The sequence below is a fragment of the Pleurodeles waltl genome, chromosome 7 (genome assembly GCF_031143425.1).
Source record: "Pleurodeles waltl isolate 20211129_DDA chromosome 7, aPleWal1.hap1.20221129, whole genome shotgun sequence".
Taxonomy (NCBI): Eukaryota; Metazoa; Chordata; class Amphibia; order Caudata; family Salamandridae; genus Pleurodeles; species Pleurodeles waltl.
The window spans coordinates 77,864,956-77,887,538 of NC_090446.1; the positions used below are offsets into that span (position 1 = coordinate 77,864,956).

Consider the following 22,583-nt stretch of genomic DNA (forward strand, 5'->3'; position numbering starts at 1 on the left):
GACCCACACTGAATCACTACTGTAAGCTGGGGACCCCCAAGCAATTTGTACTATTTAAATTTCAAACATTAAAACAGTAATTCCCAAAAAATACACAAACAAGACACACCAAACAAATACTAAATTTTGTAAAGATAAAATTATTTTATTTTGAAAAAATAGGCCTCATTCGATAAAATTGTAATGGGAAGGCTGGCGTTCCATCTCTTCAACCAACTTTTCAACGTTTGGTTTTATTTAGGAAAGCTGAATCCTCAGGCCAGTTTATACATTTCCCAACCAATTTCTGTTTTTATTTTTTAGAAACATAAGATCTGAGAAAGCTTTGTCACGTAAATATGTGGAGAGCAAAGGAAGTAAAACCATAAGGGCTCTCATCTCTCCATAGCTTCTCTGTCACATGTAATTCATTTGTTTTATAGCACCTCTCATACCAGTTTAGGGTGTCGGGCCACTTTACAGGGGACTACAAGGTGTAGGATTCACATGTCATTGACTTCCATACTGGTAGGCATTTTCTAAGAGCGCTTGGTCTGGAGAAGCACAAGCTCAGGATTCAGAACAAAACACAGTGGCTAGCATTGACTTTAATAATAAGAATGTATTTCTACACGAGCAAACATTTTTATGGCAGTATAAGGGTAACAAAAGACTGGGAAAACCTAACTCCCTAATTATGGCATTGCAGTTAGCATGCAGCTTTTTGATGAAGGTTCATAGCTCACTGTGCTAGATTACAATTGTAACTTATGAGCTGCACAGTAACACAAGAATCTCTGTGACAAAAGCAGTAACCCACTGTGCTATGCACATAAAATACTGTTCTTTGCATGATACACAATCTTTGCAGCAGGCATATTAACCATCTGCGCTACCTTAAATGAGTCAAAACTGCCACTAAACGAAATTCCCATCTCGCTCCAACAGGTAAATTAATCACCAGAGTTATCTTGATACTTTTATTTTTGCCTGTAAGCTGTTGGGTTTACAGGGAACTTTGCTGCCGTACTAATGAAATAAAACACATAAAAAGCACTCATGTGTTTTGAGAAGCCCCAGCTGGAGAAGTGCCTTCCTGCCGGCAAAGGCCTGCGGACCCCCTCGGAAGGTGTCATGGATCCCAGAGGGTCTGCGGACACAGGTTGGGAACTGTGCTCTAGAACATACCACTCCACCCCTCCCTACGAAACTCCACTATATGACACAGCACTCCGCTATCCAACACTCTCCTACACTGTACAACACTGTAGCACTGTCCACTGTACGACACACCACTCTACGACACTCCACTGTATGATACTCTCAGCCACTCTACTGGATGACACTCCACTTCACAACACTCAACTGAACAACACTTTAGTGAACTGTACCCCACTCTATGCCACTAAGTTGTACAACACTCTTCACCAATGTATGTCACTGTATGACACTGTACTCAGTGACACTCCATCCCACTTCACGACACCCGACTCTTTGACACTGCAGTCAACAACACTCCACTGAATGACACTCAGCTGTACTGTACGACACGCCACTTCACTGACAATACACCACACCACTATGCAGTCACAAAGCTGATGCCTTGCTGCGAGTTGGACCAGAGGCCCAGGTTTTCACAGTTCTTGATTGACAACGGTATGGGAGACGCCTTCCAGTAGCTACATTGCTGCCGCCGCACAAAGCACTTAGGCAGAAAGTGCCTTCCAGAATTAGCCCCAGGAAGGAGGAAAAAGGCTGAGGTCAAAAAACCTGTGAGATGACTTCTAGGCGCAGTTGGAACTTCGAGTCAAAAACAAGTCTGAGGACCTAACCAACAGGACATAACTAGAGATTCTGGAAGGAGCCAGTGAAAGACGGGAATGCTGGAATGGCTGGAAACAAATGTCGAATTAGCAGAAGAAGACTGATTATTCCTGGAGATGCCAAGGAAAGACTGGAGTACTGGAACACCCCACAGGATACCTTCAGCATTGTAACATGAGGAGAGAGTGGGTGACCCTGCCTAATGTAGGTCCAGGACAGGAATTACATCACAGGAAATTAGGCCACCATGTTGAATTGGGAACGTCTGATTGGAAGGATTGGACAATTTGCCATCTTTGAACAGGCTGTATTTCCTATCCCAGAAATCCTCTCCAGAGTATTCTGGAAAGAAGGAGAAGAAACATGGAGAGGGTCACCGCCCAAGAGATCTCCGGAAGGCTGGATGCCTTGAGGTAAGTGTGTTTAGGACCTGCAGCTGCCCGCACCTCCGCAGTCTCTCCAGCTGCTACGGGAGTTCGCACTGAACCTGCTGTCAGAAATCAGCTGTAAGCAGAGTTCATCATCCACTGTTTAACACTACACCCCACTATACACAACACCACTCCACTCTACTCCACTCAACTCTATTGCACTCTACAACAATAGTCTCTCTAACGCTAGACTATTCAACACTACTCGTCACTATATTGTACAACACTGCATTTAACAACACTAAATTAAATGACACTCAACACTACGATTTGCATCACATTTATATTAAAAAATAAAATCCAGTTTAATTCAATGAAAAAAATAAAGGTTGAGAATAAGATACAGTTAGGAAAACTTTACTTATTTCTTCTATACAAACCAACTTAAACTATACAAACATTAGAAATTCTAGACTTACAGTTACAACTTAAATTTCTAATTTACGCCTTCCTTCAGTTTACTACAAGTTGTGTACAAGATAGGTAATTTGTGACTCAGTCCGATTCTGTATTTCACAAACTGGTCTAGGTTAGTTCGTAAAAATATTTTCTGTTTAAAAAATGTACTTTGGTACCCTTGCAGTAAGAATGTTGGTCAAACTGAGCATGCTGAAACCAGGAGCCTGGTACTGCTGTCCATTCTGATCTACATCTTCCCATGAGCAATTTCCTGAAGCTTGTGTTCTTCCTGCTGCAGTCACTGTGTGATACCTGAGACATGCAGCGCTCATGATTGTGTTGGTTCCATGTGACTTCATCCCTCAATTGCTTTTCCTCCTGTCGGTCATGATGGCCACAGGGCACAAGGCGAATGTCGTCTATCCTGCCAAAAAGTTGTGCCTCACAGAAATATGCTGAACTTGTCCTGGTGTAATTTTCAGACACTGGGACACATTCAGCAGAGCCTGCACATTGTCTACTTTCATTCTGAGAAGCAAGGAGTAGGTGGCGAGGGGGCTTTCATATTGCTGACTCCAGATGTCCCCATAACAAAGGCTGAAGTTAAGCAGCCATAAGGCCTTCTTCTGCCTGGAAAACTCACACCTACCTGCAAATGCAAAGGAGGGGATGCTCACAACTTGGTATTACTTCATAGGTACATATGAGAGGCATACCTTTGACAGTTTTCAGTTGCTTATATGAGATATGCATGCACTATAAGCATGTCAGATGTATTGTTTTGTCCCAGTATTTACACAAATAGCAATTCAAATCCCACTACTTTATTTTATTTCTTTTAAAGCACTACTAATTCTAATCCAGGGTGTCGGAGTGCTCTACATCACATATACACATTATACATTGACAGTAAGTCATATGTGTGTAAATCAGTGTACAGGATGTGTTATATATGACAGTGAGGGTTACAAGGTGTTGGAGTCACATGTCTTTCATAGCTCACTTTGCTAAATTAGAAGGATAACAATTTATGAACAGCAAGCAACAAAAGGATCTCTGTTAAAAGCAGTAATCCACTTATCCATCAACATAAAGTAAAACTCTGTCATCTGCGTGTCACATGATGTGCTTTGCAGGAGTTATATTAACCCTCTATGCTACTTAGATTCACAACTGGGACTAGACAAAACACAGATCTCTCCAGCAAGTGCATTACCCTCCAGAGTGTTCCTACTATTTTTAGCACTCCCTGAGATTTACTTGGCACACAAAGATCAATGCAGTAGATGCCTGAACCGGATAAGCTATTTTAAAATGCAGACTTTTAAACCAATTAAGCAGAAAAGATTTGGGCCCTCATTACAACCCTGGAGGTCGTTGACCGCCAGGGTTGTTTTGGCGGATTGCACCACCAGCAGGCTGGCGGTGAAATCCTTGGCATTACGACAGCAGCGGACGTGCCGCGGTCGCACTGCCGGGACCGGCGGTTTCCTGCCACTCTAGTCCTGGCGGTTTCCCGCCACTTTAGTCCCGGCGGGAGTAATCCTCCAGGGCAGCGCTACTTGCAGCGCTGCCCTGGTGATTACGAGTCCCCCTCCCGCCAGCCTTTTCATGGCGGTTTGCACCGCCGTGGCATGGGCAGTGCAGGGGCCCCCTGCCACGGCCCCGTGCAGCTTTCCACTGTCTGCTATGCAACTGCACCCGTCGCACAGCCGCAGCTCCTGCGTTGCGGCCGAGATCCCCGCTGGGCCGGCAGACAGAAACTAGGTTTCCGCCCGCCGGCCTAGCGGGGATCTCATAATGGCCGTGGCACGAGTGCGGCCGCATTGGTGGCCGCCCGGCGGTCAGACCCTAGTAATGACCCCCTTAGTGCCACATTTCTCCTTATTTCTAATTTCTTTGTAGCATAGTTTTAAAAAATAAATTCATAAGTTGAGGCCTAGATTTTGCTACCGGGATGTATAATTTGTTTATCACAACCTCAGTGCAAAATCTCATTTGTTAAATATTGTAATGTACTCATACATACTACTAAACCGATGTGTGAGTTTTTAAGATCTGATGTCACTTCTTGTGATGTCACAATCTGTGAGGTCATGGGTTGTGATGCCACTTTCTGTGATGACATGTGCGATGTCACGCTCCGTGATGTCACATGCTGTGATGTCACTTGCATACAGCCTAACTTGGTTAGACCTCCCCACTTCTTTTGTTAGGACTTGTGCCCTGGATGGCGTATGATGCCTGTGTACCTGCACCCTTGTTTTCCATGCTCCTTTACTCAGTACAGTACTGATGCCTACATGTGGCTTGTATGCCTGCACCATGGCTCACAGTGCATCTTTTTCTTGAGTCACATTAATGACTATGTGAGGCTTTGGTGCTTCCACCCTGCATTGCCGTGCTCCTTTTCTCCAAACCACATTGATGACTGTGTGAGGCCATGTGCTTGGACCCTCCATTGCTGTACATTATTTCTTGAAGTAATGTTGAAGGGTGTGTGAGACCCAAGTGGTGTTCCACCTGCATCCAAGATTCCCTTGATCCATCTAGTGCTGCCCAGTTCTACTTCCCATAACCACCTGCAGCACTCCTACCCCCAAAGCCATCAGCTACAGCCCACGCAGTTGTTGCTGACCAGCCGGTTGATAGTGTTTACTGCTAATTTTATTGCTTCTGGGAGCTCCCAGCCTAATAACAGGGAATGATTCAAGCATGTGAATCTACCAAGTCTACATCTGTATATCCCTTTCTCTGTAGGTATGCAAAGCACCACAATATCCAATTGAAGTTAGATGGAAAACCGCTGAAAGTATTTGAACATTTTTCATTTTTATGATTATTACCATCATACCATTAGGTGTTTAAGTTCTCCATAAAAGCAAGCAGTGGTTGTGAAAGAGTACTCCTGGGAGTTGTGTGATATTTGCTTTACCTGTTTACCTATGACTATTTCTCTCCCCGTCCCACTTTTATTCCCACAGATCATAGGGAGGAAAGGGATCATTTACAACGGCTTCACATCCCTGTCCATCAACAAGAAGGACTGCAAGGGGAATAATGAATGTAAGTGTATTCTGTACATGGAAGGTTGGTGATGCTGTGAGAGAAAAAAGAGAAAAACAGTGAGAGGGAGGGCAAAGCAAGGAGAAGAAAGAGGGAATTGGAGAGAGCCAAAGAAAGGAGGTGAACGTAAGAGAAGACACAAGAGTGTGATCACAAAACAGAGAGAGAGAGAGAGAGAGACTCGAACACAAACAGAAAAGAGAGAATGAACTAGAGCAGAAGTCTCCCACAGAAGTCTCCAACCTTTTCTACTTATCCTCAAACCAAACATCCCTAGCTACCAACATATATTTATTATCACTGTTGTCATAGTAACCACATCAGACACGCTAACAGTAATCACTCCATGCAAGATTACCAGTAGTGATGAGCTCAGAGCATCAGCAGTAATGTAAAAAAAAAGCATTAACAATGTTTAATGCCTCAACATGGGTAACATAACAGCCATAGCTACAATGTCCCTGGCATCGAGGTCATATGTTAGTAAAAGTCCCCTCAATGCAGCATGATTTATCATTCAAATAACAACATCAAGTATATTTTGGAATTTCAACCATTTTCCGCCCAAACATCACCTTATAAGTTCTGAAAATACACACATTTTTCGAATTTGGTGTTTATACAGTAATTCAACCAAGCAAAAGCTTCTACTTAACGAGCCTGACTGCCAGGAGTGGAGCTACTTGCTGCTAGCTGGGGAGCTAACAGTAGCCCACAAGCTGCTCCTTGAAGAAGCCTGATCTAGACCCAGTCACAGTGCAGTGGGAGAACAACAGAGGAAGACCAAGGGAATGGAATAGATAGATAAGAGCTAAAGGGAGAGACAGAGTGTGCTATAGACAAGGAGTTCTGAGATACCATAAACTTAGTAATAAAGTCCTGAGTTATTTTTGATTGCAAGCTGTGAGTTTTGAGGCACCACAAGATTAAATGCAGAGTGGATTGATGTTTCCTATACTTTAGGACTCTTACTATTTGGGTGCCTTTTGTCTGACAAGGAGTCTTAATCATTATATGGTTAGAAAAACTGATAGTTGAGGCTTCATGGGGTTAGAAACACAGTGGTGAGGCTTGCTGCGGATGGAGATTCAGTACTTTTTTGAGACATCTTAGCACTGGAACCAGAGAATGTTTGGGGCTTCTAGAGCTATAGAAAGAGGATATTGAGAAGTCAAAGTCTACATTAGGGAGAGAAAAGGGGTTTGAAAGATGACATTTTGAGCTGTCCCACAGCTACAGACTGGAATTCTTAAAACAAGTTTACATTACATTTAGAGAATTTCAAGGCATTGTAGGATTAGAGACAATGCATTGAGGTTCTTAGATTGGCTAACCAGTGAGACATTGCAGTAAAATAATATTCGGAGACATCCAGTTGTCATAGACACAGTGTTAGGTGTCTTCTAAGTACAATCAAATATCACTTAAACATCCAGAAGATTGGGTGAGAAATACCTCTAGGTATAGGTTAAGAAAGAACACCTGTGAGGCTCAGGCTAAGCATGGGAAACCTGGAACACCCTTCATCATTGCGTATTCCATAGAAGAAAAAAGTAGCGAAAAATCTAGGGTTTTTAAATATCTCTCTATCAATATATGCTCATAATAGCCTATCAAAGACTACAATGTCTAACTTTTTTTAATGTTTCAGTTTACCAAATGGAATGTTTTACATAAAACAACAATGTAGCATCTAACATGATCCTGGTGCTAAGGACACCATAACGGAACTTACAGAAAAACAGAGGAAAATTGATCCTAACAGGCTGCACCATTAGCAAAGCTAAAAATATTCACTGCCACTTTGAGAGTCCTGCAGTGTCCAGGTCCAGCAGCTTCCACATTTCAAAATGTTTAGCAGTGATAGTGGCCTCAGAGGGTCTGTTCTTTTTTTTTCCTGCCTTCTACGAGTATGATCTTGGAATACTTAATATGTGTTAACCATTTTTTCTGAGAAATTTCTGACAGAACTGTGATGTCTTAAAGGACCTGTAAGGATTGAGAAGAAAGTAGCCTGGGGAAACATTGGAGGATATCCGATCTAAGGAGGACAAGAATGAGCAATAGAGGTCTGGCAGGGAAGATATTACTTCCACTGTGGCCTCATTCAAAAAGGCCTTACACAGAGGGAGCCCTATGGAAAAAAGAGAGGAGAAAGGTGGAAAAACATAGACATTGGCATTCCCATCACTCCTAACATCACCATTCCCATATGATATTGTTAAGTTTGTCATTGGTGCAGATATATCTCCTGGTTTTTAGCTGTCGAGATTGTGAACCATTTTCACAGTAATGTGAAAGCTTCAGCATCACTGGATTTCAAGAAAGTCATTGATATCAAGCCTCTCCAAGTCAGCACTTGTGACGTCACACCACTCGATGTCACTTGTACATGCAGTACAGAAATTCCCAGTGTCTCAGAAATTCACAACAGGACATGTGTCAGCACCCCATTCATTGAAGTTGTCTCAAGATCGGTTGAAGTTGAGAAAGAAACTAAGGTTCTCCCACAATCATGTTGGATTACCAGTGTGTTTTGCTCCTAAAGTTATTGTTATCCCATTGGATGACCTTGTCCATGTCCTTCTGAATCCTCTACAGTTGCATACACTGAAACCAGTGTAGTTATCCATGTAACCTATAAAAACCTTGTCACCTATAAATAAAAGGATCTCTTCAACACATATGCACATCCAATTCCAACAGGGTAGCATTCTGATCTTCTTGCTGCTGCTCCTCTACTTCCTGTGGTGTCAAAATCTATTGGCGAAATAACCCAGATTAACCTACTCACAGATGCTGCAGAAGGAGGCCTCTGACTCAGTCTCTGCCAGGAACACTTGAGGACAGAGGTGATGACAACACCTTAACATCATAGACACCAACATTTCTGTTGGGATTCCAGTCCAGATCTTTCACAGTTGACAACACCACAGCTTTTCAGAATGTACTGGTATGAGGTGTTTGTAAGATGAACATCACAGTGGAGACACCTCAGACCTTTAAGTGGAGATGTGTCTCCCTGGCTTGCCTGGGATCACAAAGGAAATGTTCCTCACACCAGCTATTACCAAATTAAACTCTTCATGGCTTCTTAAAAATGTAAGCTGCAGAGCAGGACCCTGCTTTACTTAGGCTCCATCCAATAGAAATTCAGCATTGTGTCAGAGGTTCGAAATAAGCATGCATCTGCTCTCGCAACTATGGCCGTAATAGACAGGGAGAGCAAGCCAAAGTCACCGCACTCCTCAAAAAACCCAAAGCAGACCCGGAAGACCTCACGAACTACCGCCCCATTTCTCTTCTCCCCTTCCCCACCAAGGTCCCTGGGAAGATAGTGACCGTCCGACTGTCTCACTTCCTAGAGGAAAACAATGCACTCAACGCCTCCCAGTCTGGATTTCGCAAGAACCACAGCACTGAGACTGCCTTTATCGCCTGCACTGATGACATCAGAACCAGAGTTGACAAGGGCGTCGCACTCATCCTCCTGGACCTCTCTGCAGCCTTCAACACTGTTTGCCACCAAATCCACAGCGCAGGCCTTTTCGACGCAGGAATCCGACACAAGGCCCTGGACTGGCTCACCTCCTTCCTCGCCGAAAGAACCCAGAAAGTCTGTCTCCCTCCCTTCCAGTCCCTAGCAACCAAGATCATCTGCGGGGTCCCTCAAGGGTCCTCCCTCAGCCCTACCCTCTTCAACATTTACATGGCCCCGCTCGCCAACATCCTCCGCCCCCACGGACTCACCATCATCTCGCATGCAGACGTCAGCCAGCTCGTCATCTCTCTCACAGGAACCCTTCTACCGCCAAGACAAACCTTCACGCCGGACTCCTCGACACCGCCAAATGGATGACAGCAAGCCACCTCAAACTCAACTCAAACAGAACAGAAATCATCATCTTTGGCCCCAATAAGACAGTATGGGATGACTCCTGGTGGCCCTCTGCCCTAGGTCCACCTCCAACACCCTCCAACCACGCACGCAAGTTCGGCATCATCTTAGGCTCATCTCTCTCAATGGCCCAGCAAATTAACACCATATCATCCTGTTTCAACCCGCTTCGCGTGCTACGGACGACCTTCAAATGGATTCCCATAGAAACCAGAAAAACCGTCACCCAGGCATTCATCAGCAGCAGATTAGACTACGGAAATGCCCTCTACGCTGGTACCACAGCCAAACTTCAGCAGAAACTCCAGCGAATCCAGAATGCAGCTGCACGTCTCATCCTCAACCTCCCACGCCATGAACACATCTCCACTCACCTCAGATCCGTTCACTGGCTGCCCATCAGCAAAATGATCATCTTCAAAGTCCTCATCCACGCTCACAATTCCCTCCACAACACTGGACCAGCCTACCTCAACCAACGAGTGAACTTCCACACACCCACTCGACTCCTCTGCTCTGCTGACCTCACCCTCGCCACAGTCCCCCGCATCCAATGCACCACCTCCAGAGGAAGATCCTTCTCCTACCTCGCCTCCAAGACCTGGAACTCCCTCCCCACCAACCTACGCATGACCCAGGACCTCCTGACTTTCAGAAAGCACCTCAAGACAATGCTTTTTGAGCAGTAAACGGCATCCTCTCTCCCCCCCCCCTCAGCGCCTTGAGACCCTTTCGGGTGAGTAAAGCGCTTAATACATTTTTTTGATTGATTGAAACAAATGAAATGTGCTTGGCAAAAAGAGGGGTGTTAGGACACTGGCAGCTCTGAAAGCTGCCATTGCTACAGACCCTTCCGAAGGTATGATCAAGCCTTGTGGTGAAACTTACAAAGGTTTACAGACAATTTGCTTAAAAACAGCAGTCAAGACTTGAATGTTATGGCATAGGAGGGTCTTCTGGTCTCCTATTAGGTAATATGTGCTGTCACTCAATTTTCTGATTTCAGAGTTTTTGGCTGTTGCCATGGCTTCACTCTCAGAAGGTTGTCTTGGTTATGTCTCAACACTCTGAAAGCTAAAGCCCACTTAAATATTGTGAACCTTCTTTTTACAGATGATGTATTTTTATGCCCCAAGCAGATAATTGAATGCAGACGAAACCATGAGAGCTGTTGGTCCTGAAGAAAAGGAGACATTGTATAAGTCCCAGTTCAAGTACAAAGATCACCATCTTCATCGGTGTCAGAGAATTCAATCCCCTTGATAGCTACTACATCAGAAACATCGGAGATGTCCTTTCCATCAATGGCAAAACTCCAAAGGCAAGAGCTCCCAGTCTCAGTCCTTTTTTTAAAGGCGGCACATTTTAATATAAGACAGTGGCTCCCTCTTCCCCACTCTCTCCATCTGCAATTATCTCCAGTGGTGAGAAGCATAACAAAATATTTCCAACAGTGGAAGAATATCACTGACAAGAGGTGCTTACTAACTTTTGTGCAAGAAAACGAATCACTTTGTTTTACAACACCTTCTCCTTTCATTCTAACAACATCAAACCCAAAGTAAAGCTAGGCAAGTTGCTCAAGAAGGCAGCTTCTTTGTTAACCAAACACACCACAGAACCAGCTGTTTCTCTTCATCTGAACAAATAGTGAGGCCCAGAACCTTGTTCTTTTTTGTGGAAGCACTGAGGATTCGGATATGATCCTTGGTCCGCAGTCGATTTGTAAAAGCCCTCTCCTCCCGTTGATAGAGAATTGCAAGCAGGTGTACTCAGCAGGTCCTAAGAGGAAAACCACAGGTGTGTAGTCAACGGCAATGTGCTGCTGGACATATTCTGTCAGACTGGGTTTCTTCCAAATAGATCTATTCACCACACATTGGAATACCAAACATCAAAGCTCTATATCTAGGACACAGGAAATAGGCTCTCTAGACAATAACCTTTTCATGATCTGGCTAGATAAATTTCTGTACACTTTACACCCAGTTCCTCTGAAACTATTGGCCTTGGTGACACTGCGGTATCCAAGATGGTTCTCATCGTTTCCACATGTCCAGACAATGTAGGTTCCCAAATCCAAATCAGATGTAGGGGTGTGTCTAACTTTTGTAGTTTTCTTTTGCATAATTATGCAACATTACAGCAAAATTAAGAAAAATTAGATGAAAAACCAATCCGTCAGTTCACACAATATTTTAGCACCTTATGCGTCCTTGCATCAATTTTTGGCGTGAGGACTCATTAAATAAAAGCACTGCGAACAACAGTCACTCACTTTATAAGCTTCCTGTACCTTTACAGCAAATTTTTGACTGTGAATGGTGCTTAATTACTTGAAGTGATGTGACTGTGCAATTTAATGTAGTGTTGACATTCCCAAAGTTTCACTACCTACGCCACCGTAATAATATTTTTGCTTGGGGTCTAAACAGATGTCACTTACCCACAGATGAGACTCCTATGCATACCAAACTTATTGACTAGACTTCGGGCCAGCTGTACCATCTTAATGTGACATCCTTGAGATTGGTAGCATGGCTCCTGAGTTTAGACAGTATGTCCATTTAATCCAGTTGTGCTACTAATAGGAGCAAAGTGTCCTTATTTGTGTATTTTATGTTGAGGTGGAAGAAGTTCTGCTTGTCGTATCAACACATGGCTTAAGCCCAGTTTCCTGCCAAGACATGATGTTGCATTATCTATTCCATCTTGCAATGTAAAAGTTCAGTGTATTGCATTAGAGTTCATCTTGCAGTCACAACAGTAAAAAGAAAAGGCTCAGGAACAAACAACAAAACGCTGGAAGGAATGCTTGAATTCATATAAGCCGCTAGCAATTGCCCTGAGCCCCACACTAAACCACAGTTTTTCAACCACTATACCATTCTAGACAGTGACTTACCACATGCAAATCAGTCTTAACCCTGCTCCACTAGGAATACTTCACCCAACACCCAGACCACATCCCTTCCAAAAAAGAATAGAAGCAACCCCAAATTGATTTCTGCCTATTTAGGCCTTATCTGTGAGGTGTAGTTTGAACCCTGTGGCACAGTGAGTACAGGTCACACATCTGGGCATACCTGTTACATTTAGGACATCTACTGCAAAAACAGCAAAATGATTAGAGGAATGCTTGAATTAATCTTAGTCACTGGTGATTGCTCTGGGCCGTATTCCAGACCACCATTTTTACACCTTAAGCCACTCTAGACAAAGACAAGCATTATGTAATTCAGCCGTGGTCCTGCTCCAATAGGAAATATCGAGCCTGAACTGCAAGGACAGGTTCCCCTAGTGCAACCGCATACTGAGTTTGGCCTATTTAATCTTCATTGATGAGGTAAAGCTTGAGCTCTGTGGCACAATACCCATATCTCGGTTCACCTATCACACTTAAGGACACTCTGTATAGACTGTACTTAATTCGGCACACACTAGATCAGGTCAGGCCCGGAGTAATTGTCTGTACCTCTAGTCTCCCATGTCAGAGAATTCAAGGCCATTACTGGCTGATAAGAGAAAGGGTAACCACCCTGCCTGTCTTCCTCATCCTGAGTACCATGAGAATAAATGCATAAGCAGAACGTAGAGATCATGTGGGTTTATCCAAAAACTTTTAGAGAATGAATAGACGGGGGCTCAGCTTGATTTCAGCATCTTTCATGCTGCCAAGAGCATTTTTTATTGTAATAATTCAGTATTTTACTCTACTAGGGTAGTAATGAGAACTTACCCAAAAGATACTTATTGTCACGGTTTTGGGAGGGTCTGATCAGGACTCTGGTTGGGACACCCCTTGAGGTCACCGAATATCCTAAAGAGGTAGTGTACTGGGGCAGAAGAGCAGCTAAAGGCATACACGGAAAGGACAGTGTGGTAAATAACCCACATTAACACGGATGCTTTCTTCACAAAGCGTAGTTTATTCGACCTACACAAGCGGTGCTCACAGCTTCGTCCCTTTTCTCTCAACCGTCTCCCCTTTTCCGTTTTGCGAGCGCGTTCGGAACTGGAGTAACGCTCGAGCTCCCTTCACGCGCCCGCACTTATATTACACATCCCCCTTCGTCATCATAATTTTTTTTTTTTTTTTTTTTATAACAAGAACACAACAATATTAACCACATATTCAAAAAAATCATAAACTGTTCAAATTAAACAAGAACATAAAAAGAATTAACCAATAGCTCGACTAAAGCTAAGAGAAATACATTTCAAGAAAGATTACCATTTTTTTTTTTTTTTTAAACATAAAAATTAACTGTAACTCAAGAGAGGAATACATTTCAGGCAATATAAGCAAAATCAAAAGTCTTCAATTCAATTTCTCGCCATCTCTCACGTAGTCATTCAGATACGCAGGAGGTCTTCTCACTCTACCACTTCCCTTCGTATATTCTGTCTTACTTTCTTCATTCTCCACACTAGTTTGTCCCTCCAAACCCTCCATGCTATTCTCATCCTCATGTGAAGTGTCAGCATCCGGTGAATCCACTTCCTCACCACCTCCCCCAGATAACATAAACCCGCTGCAACCTCCATCTCCATTAGTAACGATAATATTTCCTGCACTTCCACCACTTCTCTCATATAAGGCCACCCTCCTTTTGTTCCATATAGTGCCATTCGCCAAAACAACACTGAAATTTCCTACGTGTTTAACCTTAAAAGGACCGCGAAACTTTGTCCAACCTGCACCCACTCGTCCATCCTTGACTTTCACCCAATCACCAACTCGTATACCAGAGTAACCTCCTGTCAGCGACGTCTCCCTTTGACTTCCTGGTTTGATTCGATCACCCTCCAACCAACCAGGCACTAACTTTGATCTGGCCTTACGCCCTCTCATGAACTCAAATGGTGTTCTACCCTTATCTCTCAGCTGCGTGGTGCGATGAGCCCATATCGCCTCTTGCACAACAGAACTAACACTTTGGTTTCCTCGCACAGCCAACTGAATTGTACCCTTGACCATACGATTCATGCGTTCCACAATGCCATTGGCTTGCGGATTGTAGAGTGCAGTACGTTTATGGGTGATACCATGGGTTAACAGAAACTCTTTCATCTCCAAGGAGATTAACTGTGTACCATTGTCAGTAATGAGTGTATGGTGACACCCTTCTCTTTGAAAAAACCCTTTAATACTGAAATAGTACTTCTTGTTGACACTTCCCTCATAAACTCAACCTCCAACCACTTAGAAAACACATCCACCAGGACTAAAGCAAAATTTTTTTCGTGGCCCAAACCAGGCAATGGCCCAACAAAATCCATACAAATAGTGTGCCATGCTTCCCCTGGATCCTCAATATGTCCCATCCAAGTTCTTTTTCCCAGCTTTAACCTTTTTTCACTTTCCTTACACTGAACACACTCTTCCACCCATTGAGCAGTTTGCAAATCGACCCCTGGCCACCAAAAGTTTTCCTTAACCCTTCTTTGAGTCAGTGTTTGTCCCAAATGCCCTTCATGTGCCAAATGTATGATTTTCCTCCGTAACTTTTCCGGAGGTACAAATCTGTCACCCCTCATTATTACACCTCCATCCCCCAACGACAACTCATCTAGAACCTTGATGTAGGGCCTTACAGATACTGCCACAGCACTCTCTCCTCTTCCTCCCTCAACAATCATTTTACTCACGCACTGCATTACCGAGTCATCCCTCAATCCTTGCAACCATTCTTCTTTAGAGAAAGCTGCCACACCATGTTGTAACAATTCCTCCACCAACGCCACCGCTCCTTCTTCTCCCTTCAAGAATTGTGCCTCCCCATCAACCAACTTCCAATCCACAGCCATGCGTGAGAGAGCGTCAGCTTGTATGTTCCTCCAACCCTGAATGTATTCCACGTTGTATACATACTCCTGCAATCGAGATGCCAATCTGGCCAATCTCGCAGAACCCTTACCCGCACCACCAGCTGACCAAAGGTTTGTGATCAGTTCTTAACTTAAAAAAAACACCCCACAAAAATGTTCTAAAATAGTCTACAGCCCATGCAGCTGCTAAAGCCTCCCGCTCAATCACAGAGTAGTTCCTCTCACTCTCAGTGAGAGAGCGTGAAGCAAATGCTACCGTCCTCTCTTCACCGCAGTGAACTTGAGACAGAACTGCACCTATACCAGACACACTAGCATCGACAGTCAGTATAGTGGGAGAAGAAGTCTCAAAGGGTACTAAAATCTTTGCAGTACACACCTCTTGCTTAATGTCGTCGAAACATTCTTGCTGCACTTTTGACCACACAAAATTACAACCTTTGCGCAACAATATTCTCAACCCCTCTGTTTTGTCAGCAAAATTGGGAACAAATTTGCCGTAATATTCAATGAGACCCATAAATGACCTCAACTCATCCTTGTTCTTTGGTGACGGAGCGAGTTTGATTGCCACCAACAAATCTTTCTTCGGTTTCACTCCTTCACCCGAAATGGTGTGTCCCAAATATTCAATCTCTTTGGTCAAGAAAACACACTTCTCTTTTCTTAACGTTAAACCCACCTCCAAAAGTTTCTTTAATACCTTCCTCAAAATTAGGTTATGTTCCTCAATAGTTGACGCAAAAATTAAAATGTCATCCTGAAAAAATAATACATTAGTGAAACCCTCAAAAATATTTGTCATCATACGCTGAAAAACACTTGCAGCTGAAGATAATCCAAAGGGCATTCTGACAAAACGGAAAGTACCATCCATGGTGATAAATGCTGTAACATCACGTGAATTGTGGTGTAGTCGTATCTGATGATAGGCGCTTTTGAGGTCTAATTTTGAAAAAAAAACTCCTCCATTTAGCAACATAATGAGTTCATTGATGTTCGGTAAAGGAAAGTTGTCTGTCACAATGTTTTGATTGACACTGCGTAGGTCCACACAAAATCTCAATTGCCCATTAGATTTCCTCGTAATGACCACTGGCGAAGTCCATTCTGGAGATTCAACCGGTTCAATGACTCCGTCCTTCAACATATCTTTCAACATCTTGCTCACCTCTTCCCTAACAACAATAGGTACTTTCCTCACTTTGTGTTTCACAGCAACGGTACCTTGTTTCATACGAATCTTATGAACATAACCCTTTAATTCTCCCAACTCCTCTCGAAACACCTCCCCCACTTCTTCCAGAATCGCATTGACATCTCCATCATCCACTACCAAGATTTGTTCCTTACCTCTGGGATTCACAATTATATTCAAGTCATATTGATGCATCCAACCCAAAATTGGTGGCCCAGACTCAGCCACATACACTTTGCCGAAGGTTTCTCTTGATTTGAAGCCTATGGCAGTCGAAAAGAAACCCAAGATCTCAATTTCCTCCCCTTGGTATCCCCCAGGACATATGTCTTTAGGCTTCAATACAATCTGAGGCCAGTTCTTCATGAAGGTATCTTTGGGAACTATTGTGTATTTTGATCCAGTATCCACCATCAGCTCAACCCTCACCTTTCCAACAGTGAACCATGCTTTGGGCCTCCTTTCTCTCTTACCGCAGTAACCTTTATCAACCTCGCCTAGGCTAAGAATGCGGTCCACCACCTCATCTCTCTCCTCACACACCGCCACTCCTTTTGACTTTGACCACTCAACGCACACACGCGCATAATGACCTTTACGCCCACACTTTCTACATTCCTTCCCCACTGCAAAACACCCCTTAAAATCACTACTGTGTAAACTACTGCCACATCTGTTACATTTTTTCTTATTTGCATACATTTTCTGGGTTTTCAGAATATCTTGTGTTTTATTCTCTACCAAAGCCACACTGTTACTTTTGTTTCCCACATCTCCCACAATCTCCTGGAAGACTTGTTGCTCCCTACCCCCATTGCCATATCTTCCCATCTCCATCATGCAAAGTTCAGACTCTTCCACAACTTTTGCCATGTCAACAGCATCTTTCAAAGAAGGATTCTTAGCAGCCCACAACCTTTCTTGAATCTTTCTGCTCTTACATTGAACCATTAATTGATCCCTAATCATCTCGTCGCACATCTCCCCAAAATGACATTTAACTGACAACTCCCTTAATCTGGATACAAATTCTTCAATAGACTCTCCCACTCTCTGTGGTTGTGTATAAAACTTGTATCTTGACAAAACCACATTGGTTTCTTTAGCAAACCTATTGCTCAATCTTAATCTAGCCTCCCTAAACTCATCTGGAATACGTGCCCCATTGTCTGTAGCCATTGGCATAAATTTGAACAACCTTTGCGCCTCTGATCCTATACAGTTCAATAAAATCGCTTTTTTACGTGCAGGAGAAAATTCTTCACTGTCCAACGCCAACAAATAGTTGTCAAACATGTCTATCCAGTCCTCCCACTGGATTGTTGGCGTACCTGGATGTGTAAGAAAACAAGGTGGTGCAGTAATTGAGACGTGCTCCATTGCTCACAAAACAAAAAAAAATGAGCCCAGACGAGATCTTTGCAATACTGTGAAGCGTAAGACACTTATCCACGTCGATGACTCCAACAATCCACCGCTAAAATCAAGTCACATAACAAAAAAATACACGGAAATTCTCACCGCCAACAATAAAAGTTTTAAAGATGACTTCTTCCTTAAATTTAAGGAAACCAGAAGGAAAAACTACCAATTTCTAGGGTGGCTTCCCCCTAAACTTCTTGCTGGTAACTGGTCACTTTTCCTTTAAAATCACCAGCAGCCACTCGTAGTTCCAGGAGTGCCTTCACCTTTAAAACACTCCCCTTTAATAAATCCACAGCAGCTCTTTCCAGGAGTAACTTCACCTTTAAAACACTCCCCTTTAAGCAGCTCTTTACAAAACGCCACGCCTCTTTCTCCTGAAAGGCATTCGTCAGACATCAGCCTGCCTGAAAAACGTTGCTCGGTAGGTCGATAACTTCGTAATCCTCGTCGCCAAAAGAATGTGGTAAATAACCCACATTAACACGGATGCTTTCTTCACAAAGCGTAGTTTATTCGACCTACACAAGCGGTGCTCACAGCTTCGTCCCTTTTCTCTCAACCGTCTCCCCTTTTCCGTTTTGCGAGCGCGTTCGGAACTCGAGTAACGCTCGAGCTCCCTTCACGCGCCCGCACTTATATTACAGACAGCTATGGACAGACACAGGAAACAGGAAAGTAAAAACAGAGCAACCCTTGTGTGAACAAATAGGAAACGGATTACTAGTGGACAAACATGCTGGGGTTGTACACAAAGTAAGGCGCAGAACCTCCCACAGTGACAGGGAATCTTAATGACTCTGTGCAGTTTGCTCTTACAGATAGTCACCCTGTCAGCCCCATAGAAAGGAGGCAGCAGAAGTGATTCTGTCTCTGGACCCTAGAGCACAAACAAGGATAGTACTTACATACACAGGACACGCTCTTGTGGGTCCAGCTGGAAACACAGTGGCGATTCCTGAGAAAACAGCAATAGCACACTGTCACTGTTAGGCACGAAAGACAACGTATAACACTAGACAAGGATGGGGGCTGGAATTGCCTCCTGGAAACCAAGAGCCAACCCCAGTACAAAGGAGGACACTTATACACTGGTGAAGACTGATAGAACACTTACCAGACCCAAAGAACCAAGAAGAAACAGAAACAGAAGGGAACAAACAAAGAGGCAGAGGCAAGAACTGGGAACAGGCTCAGGCTGAAGTAAAGGCAGGACTAGGACTTGAAAACAGGGCACAAACTTCTGGCTGGAACAAACAGAGATAGGACTGGGAAACTGAGAGCAGGCTCTGGCTGGAACAGGCAAGGACAGGACTGGAATTCAGGGAGTAGGAATGAGTAGTAAACAGGACTGGGAAACAGAGAGCAGGTTCAGGCTGAAACAAGGCAGGAGCAGGGCAGAGAAACAGGGAGCAGGCTCTGAAAGAAACAAACAGGTACAAGGCTAAGAGATAGGGAGCAGACTCTGGCTGGAGCAATCAGGAGCAGGGCAGAGAAACAGGAAACAGGATCAAGCCGGAACAGAACAGGAACAAAACTGGAACACCATCCGACAAAGGGTCTGTAACACAAAGGAATCGAACTCCAATGCACGACGGGGATCTTGAGGAAATGGCTGCTTATAAGCAGTTCTAAGCTGGGCTGCACAGGAAAGGTCTCAGGTGTGTGTAATTTCAGACACTTGCAAGTCCTGGAGTAGAGGATCCGGTGAAAAGGAGCAACAAGACTTCTCCCATAGAAAACAATGGGAAAGAGAATCCAGGTTTTCCTGACTACCAGGCTGTGCATTATTGGAGTTGCAGTCCCAGGAAGCAACTGTAGTACTACACAAGTATACCATGGCCAAAAGAGAAACAAACAGGAGTCAGCAAGGGACTCTAGCTAAGTGTTTAAGGTGATTCCCAGGCTTCCGACAGTCCCCTTACAGCACCCCCTAGAAATGGGACGACAGAGTCGTAACACTTATGACATTTCACTTTAATCAAACTATTGCCTTGATGGTGTCCCTTAGCAAACCTACCACTCCAACAGAATGCTCTTTACACTCATTTGATGTCAGAATGGTTTCACATTTTTACTTAGACACTAAGGAAGTCCAACCAGCTTTTTGTTGGAGATTGTTCTATGCTCACGGACCACTTTGAAACAATCTCTTTTTTATTGTATTGTATTGTGCATTAGCCTCCCTTTATAGCTAGCCAATAAACTCTTGCCAGGAAGACTTAGCCCTTCCTATTAGAGAGAAGGCAGCTACTGGTTGTTAATATGAAGTATTTCCCTGACAGATATGTACAGGGATGCCACATGGAAATCTGTATATACTTTCACAAAATCCTACTGCTTCAATACAGACCATAAAGCTGACTCTAGTGTGGGTCAGGTGGGTTTCATATATCTTGTCGACTGCATCTCTTCTTAGAAGGCTCAACTAATGTTAGAAGTGTTTTATCGTTTAACCTACTTACTAAGGAAATCCAACCAAATTGTGTCAGATTTTGACCTGTGCATACAGTCTTGACCACTTCAAAACAAACTCTTTCTCCTTGGATTGGATTGTTCATTATCCCATTTACAGCTAGTTAACAATCCTTTGCCCAGAAGCTTGAGCCTCTTTCTACTAGAGGGAAGGCAGCTACTGGGCGTTGTTGCAAAGCATTCCTTTGGCTGATAATTACATGATAATTACATGAAAATATGTTTATACTTTCCCAAACTTTTGCTACATCAATACTGACTCCAGAGTTGATTCTAGTGTGGGTCAAAAGGCTTTCAGATATATCGTTGGCTAGACCTCTTCTTAGAAGGCTCAATTGCTTTATTGTGTTTCCTACTTTTATCCCTTAATACTAAGGCCATAACTGGCAATGGAGGTCCTTGCTAATTATTTCTATAGTATCACTAACAATTAAGCTCATTTGATTCAGAAGACATATATACTAATATTCCTGTCCAGTCATCATTGGAGTAAGAAACAACCTACCGTCCTTCTTCCTGGAGAAGTATCAAGACTGTATACTATCAAAAGCAATGACTGTCCTACGCAACTCAGTGTGCTGGACTTGAGGGGTATGGAAACTGCTATATTTTTAAAGGGACATTGTTTTTTCAACTTTTTAAATGGTGCTGCCCATCAGGCAGCAGTTTCCCCTTTTTCTGCATGTTTCCTTATGGTTTCCTAGGCAGCAGGATCTTTTTATGTGTTGCACTATAGTTGTATTTAAAACCTTTAATTTAATAGACTGACATACTTAAAAATAGAGAATGTAGCTATCGTGGGTGTTTATCTGTGTTTGAAAATGCTAGATTTTTCACCGCTATTTTTCTATGAAATATGCATCAATAAATGTTCCTGGATTTCTACATGCATCTGGGAATTATTCTAGTGACTTTATGACTTCAGTGAAGATTCCTACAATAATGCAGAAGCAAGATTAAAAGTAAGTAATTGTTTCTAATGTTTAGGATTAGGATTGGGACATGAGAGAGTTCTATTACGAGTAGAGTTAGGGAATATAAATTACTGAGAAGTTTGAAATGAGGTCATAAGTTTCAATTTGGGATCAGTTGTTTTTATGGAGTATGGTTAGCAATAGGAGCGGAGAGATGAATTTGGGTCAGTCAGCTTCTTCAAGACAAAACTGAGAAGGTTACATTTAGAGACAGATTTGGTACAATATAATTGCAATCATGCCTATTCCTCTTGCTCTGCCAAGTCTTCTGTCTCTTGGTGCAAGATAGGAATAGGCACATGGAACAGGGTTGACATTAGGAACACAGATGAACTGATTAGTGAGAGGAAGACTGGTTATTGTTAAAGATAGAATACAGATCACAGAAACGAGGGAATGTTTCAAGACATATTAGATTTAGGGTTTTGAGTAAGACTGTTATGGGTTAGGAATGGTTTGCATTGGTGTTAGTATATGGGCTAGAGTTCTGCTTCAGTTTAGGAGATTTGTTTAGAGAGAAAGTGAAGATTTAATCCAAAGCAATGTCTAAGGTTGTAGTTAGCGTTATTAGCTGGAGTTGGAACTGAGATATGATAAGTGGTTAGAGAGCACCTGTCGAGCTCAGAATAGCTGAGTACAATGTTGACCTGGATTTCAGATAGGAGTTAGGAGTGTTTGTGTTGAAGAGATATAGTGGAATCATTCCAAGATTAAGAATGAAAGAAAATACGTTTGTAGCAAATTTATGTCACATTTTGAACTGACCATCAACCTTTCTTTCACTTTGTGTCAGTACAAGGATCCTTCACCATTGCTGTATCATTCAGCCATCTCTATGCTCCGCTCGCCCGGCTGTTGGTATTTGCACTGTTTCCCAATGGAGGGATAACAGCGGACACTGTGCCACTAGAGATATCCATGTGCTTCAAGAACAAGGTCAGTGTGAGGTAGTGGGAGGGGCACAATTTCTTTCTGTTTTTCTTTATTTGCAAATTTCTCTTTTTTTATGCATGGGCCTCATAAAGAGCCTCTATCATTTCTTTCCGTTTCTAAAACTGATAACTCACTGCTATGATGTACCAACA

General features: G+C 43.2%; 1 protein-coding gene across 2 annotated transcripts in view; it reads left to right on the forward strand.

Annotated features, from left to right (window-relative positions):
* The window catches only part of LOC138303678 (alpha-2-macroglobulin-like protein 1), a 400,879-nt gene that overhangs the window by 108,512 nt on the left and 269,784 nt on the right, over positions 1-22,583 (forward strand). For both annotated transcript variants that reach the window (XM_069243004.1, XM_069243005.1), the window contains exons 13-14: positions 5,618-5,699; positions 22,292-22,434. In XM_069243004.1, coding sequence (XP_069099105.1) covers positions 5,618-5,699; positions 22,292-22,434 — 225 coding nt within the window. The remainder of the gene's footprint in view (positions 1-5,617; positions 5,700-22,291; positions 22,435-22,583) is intronic.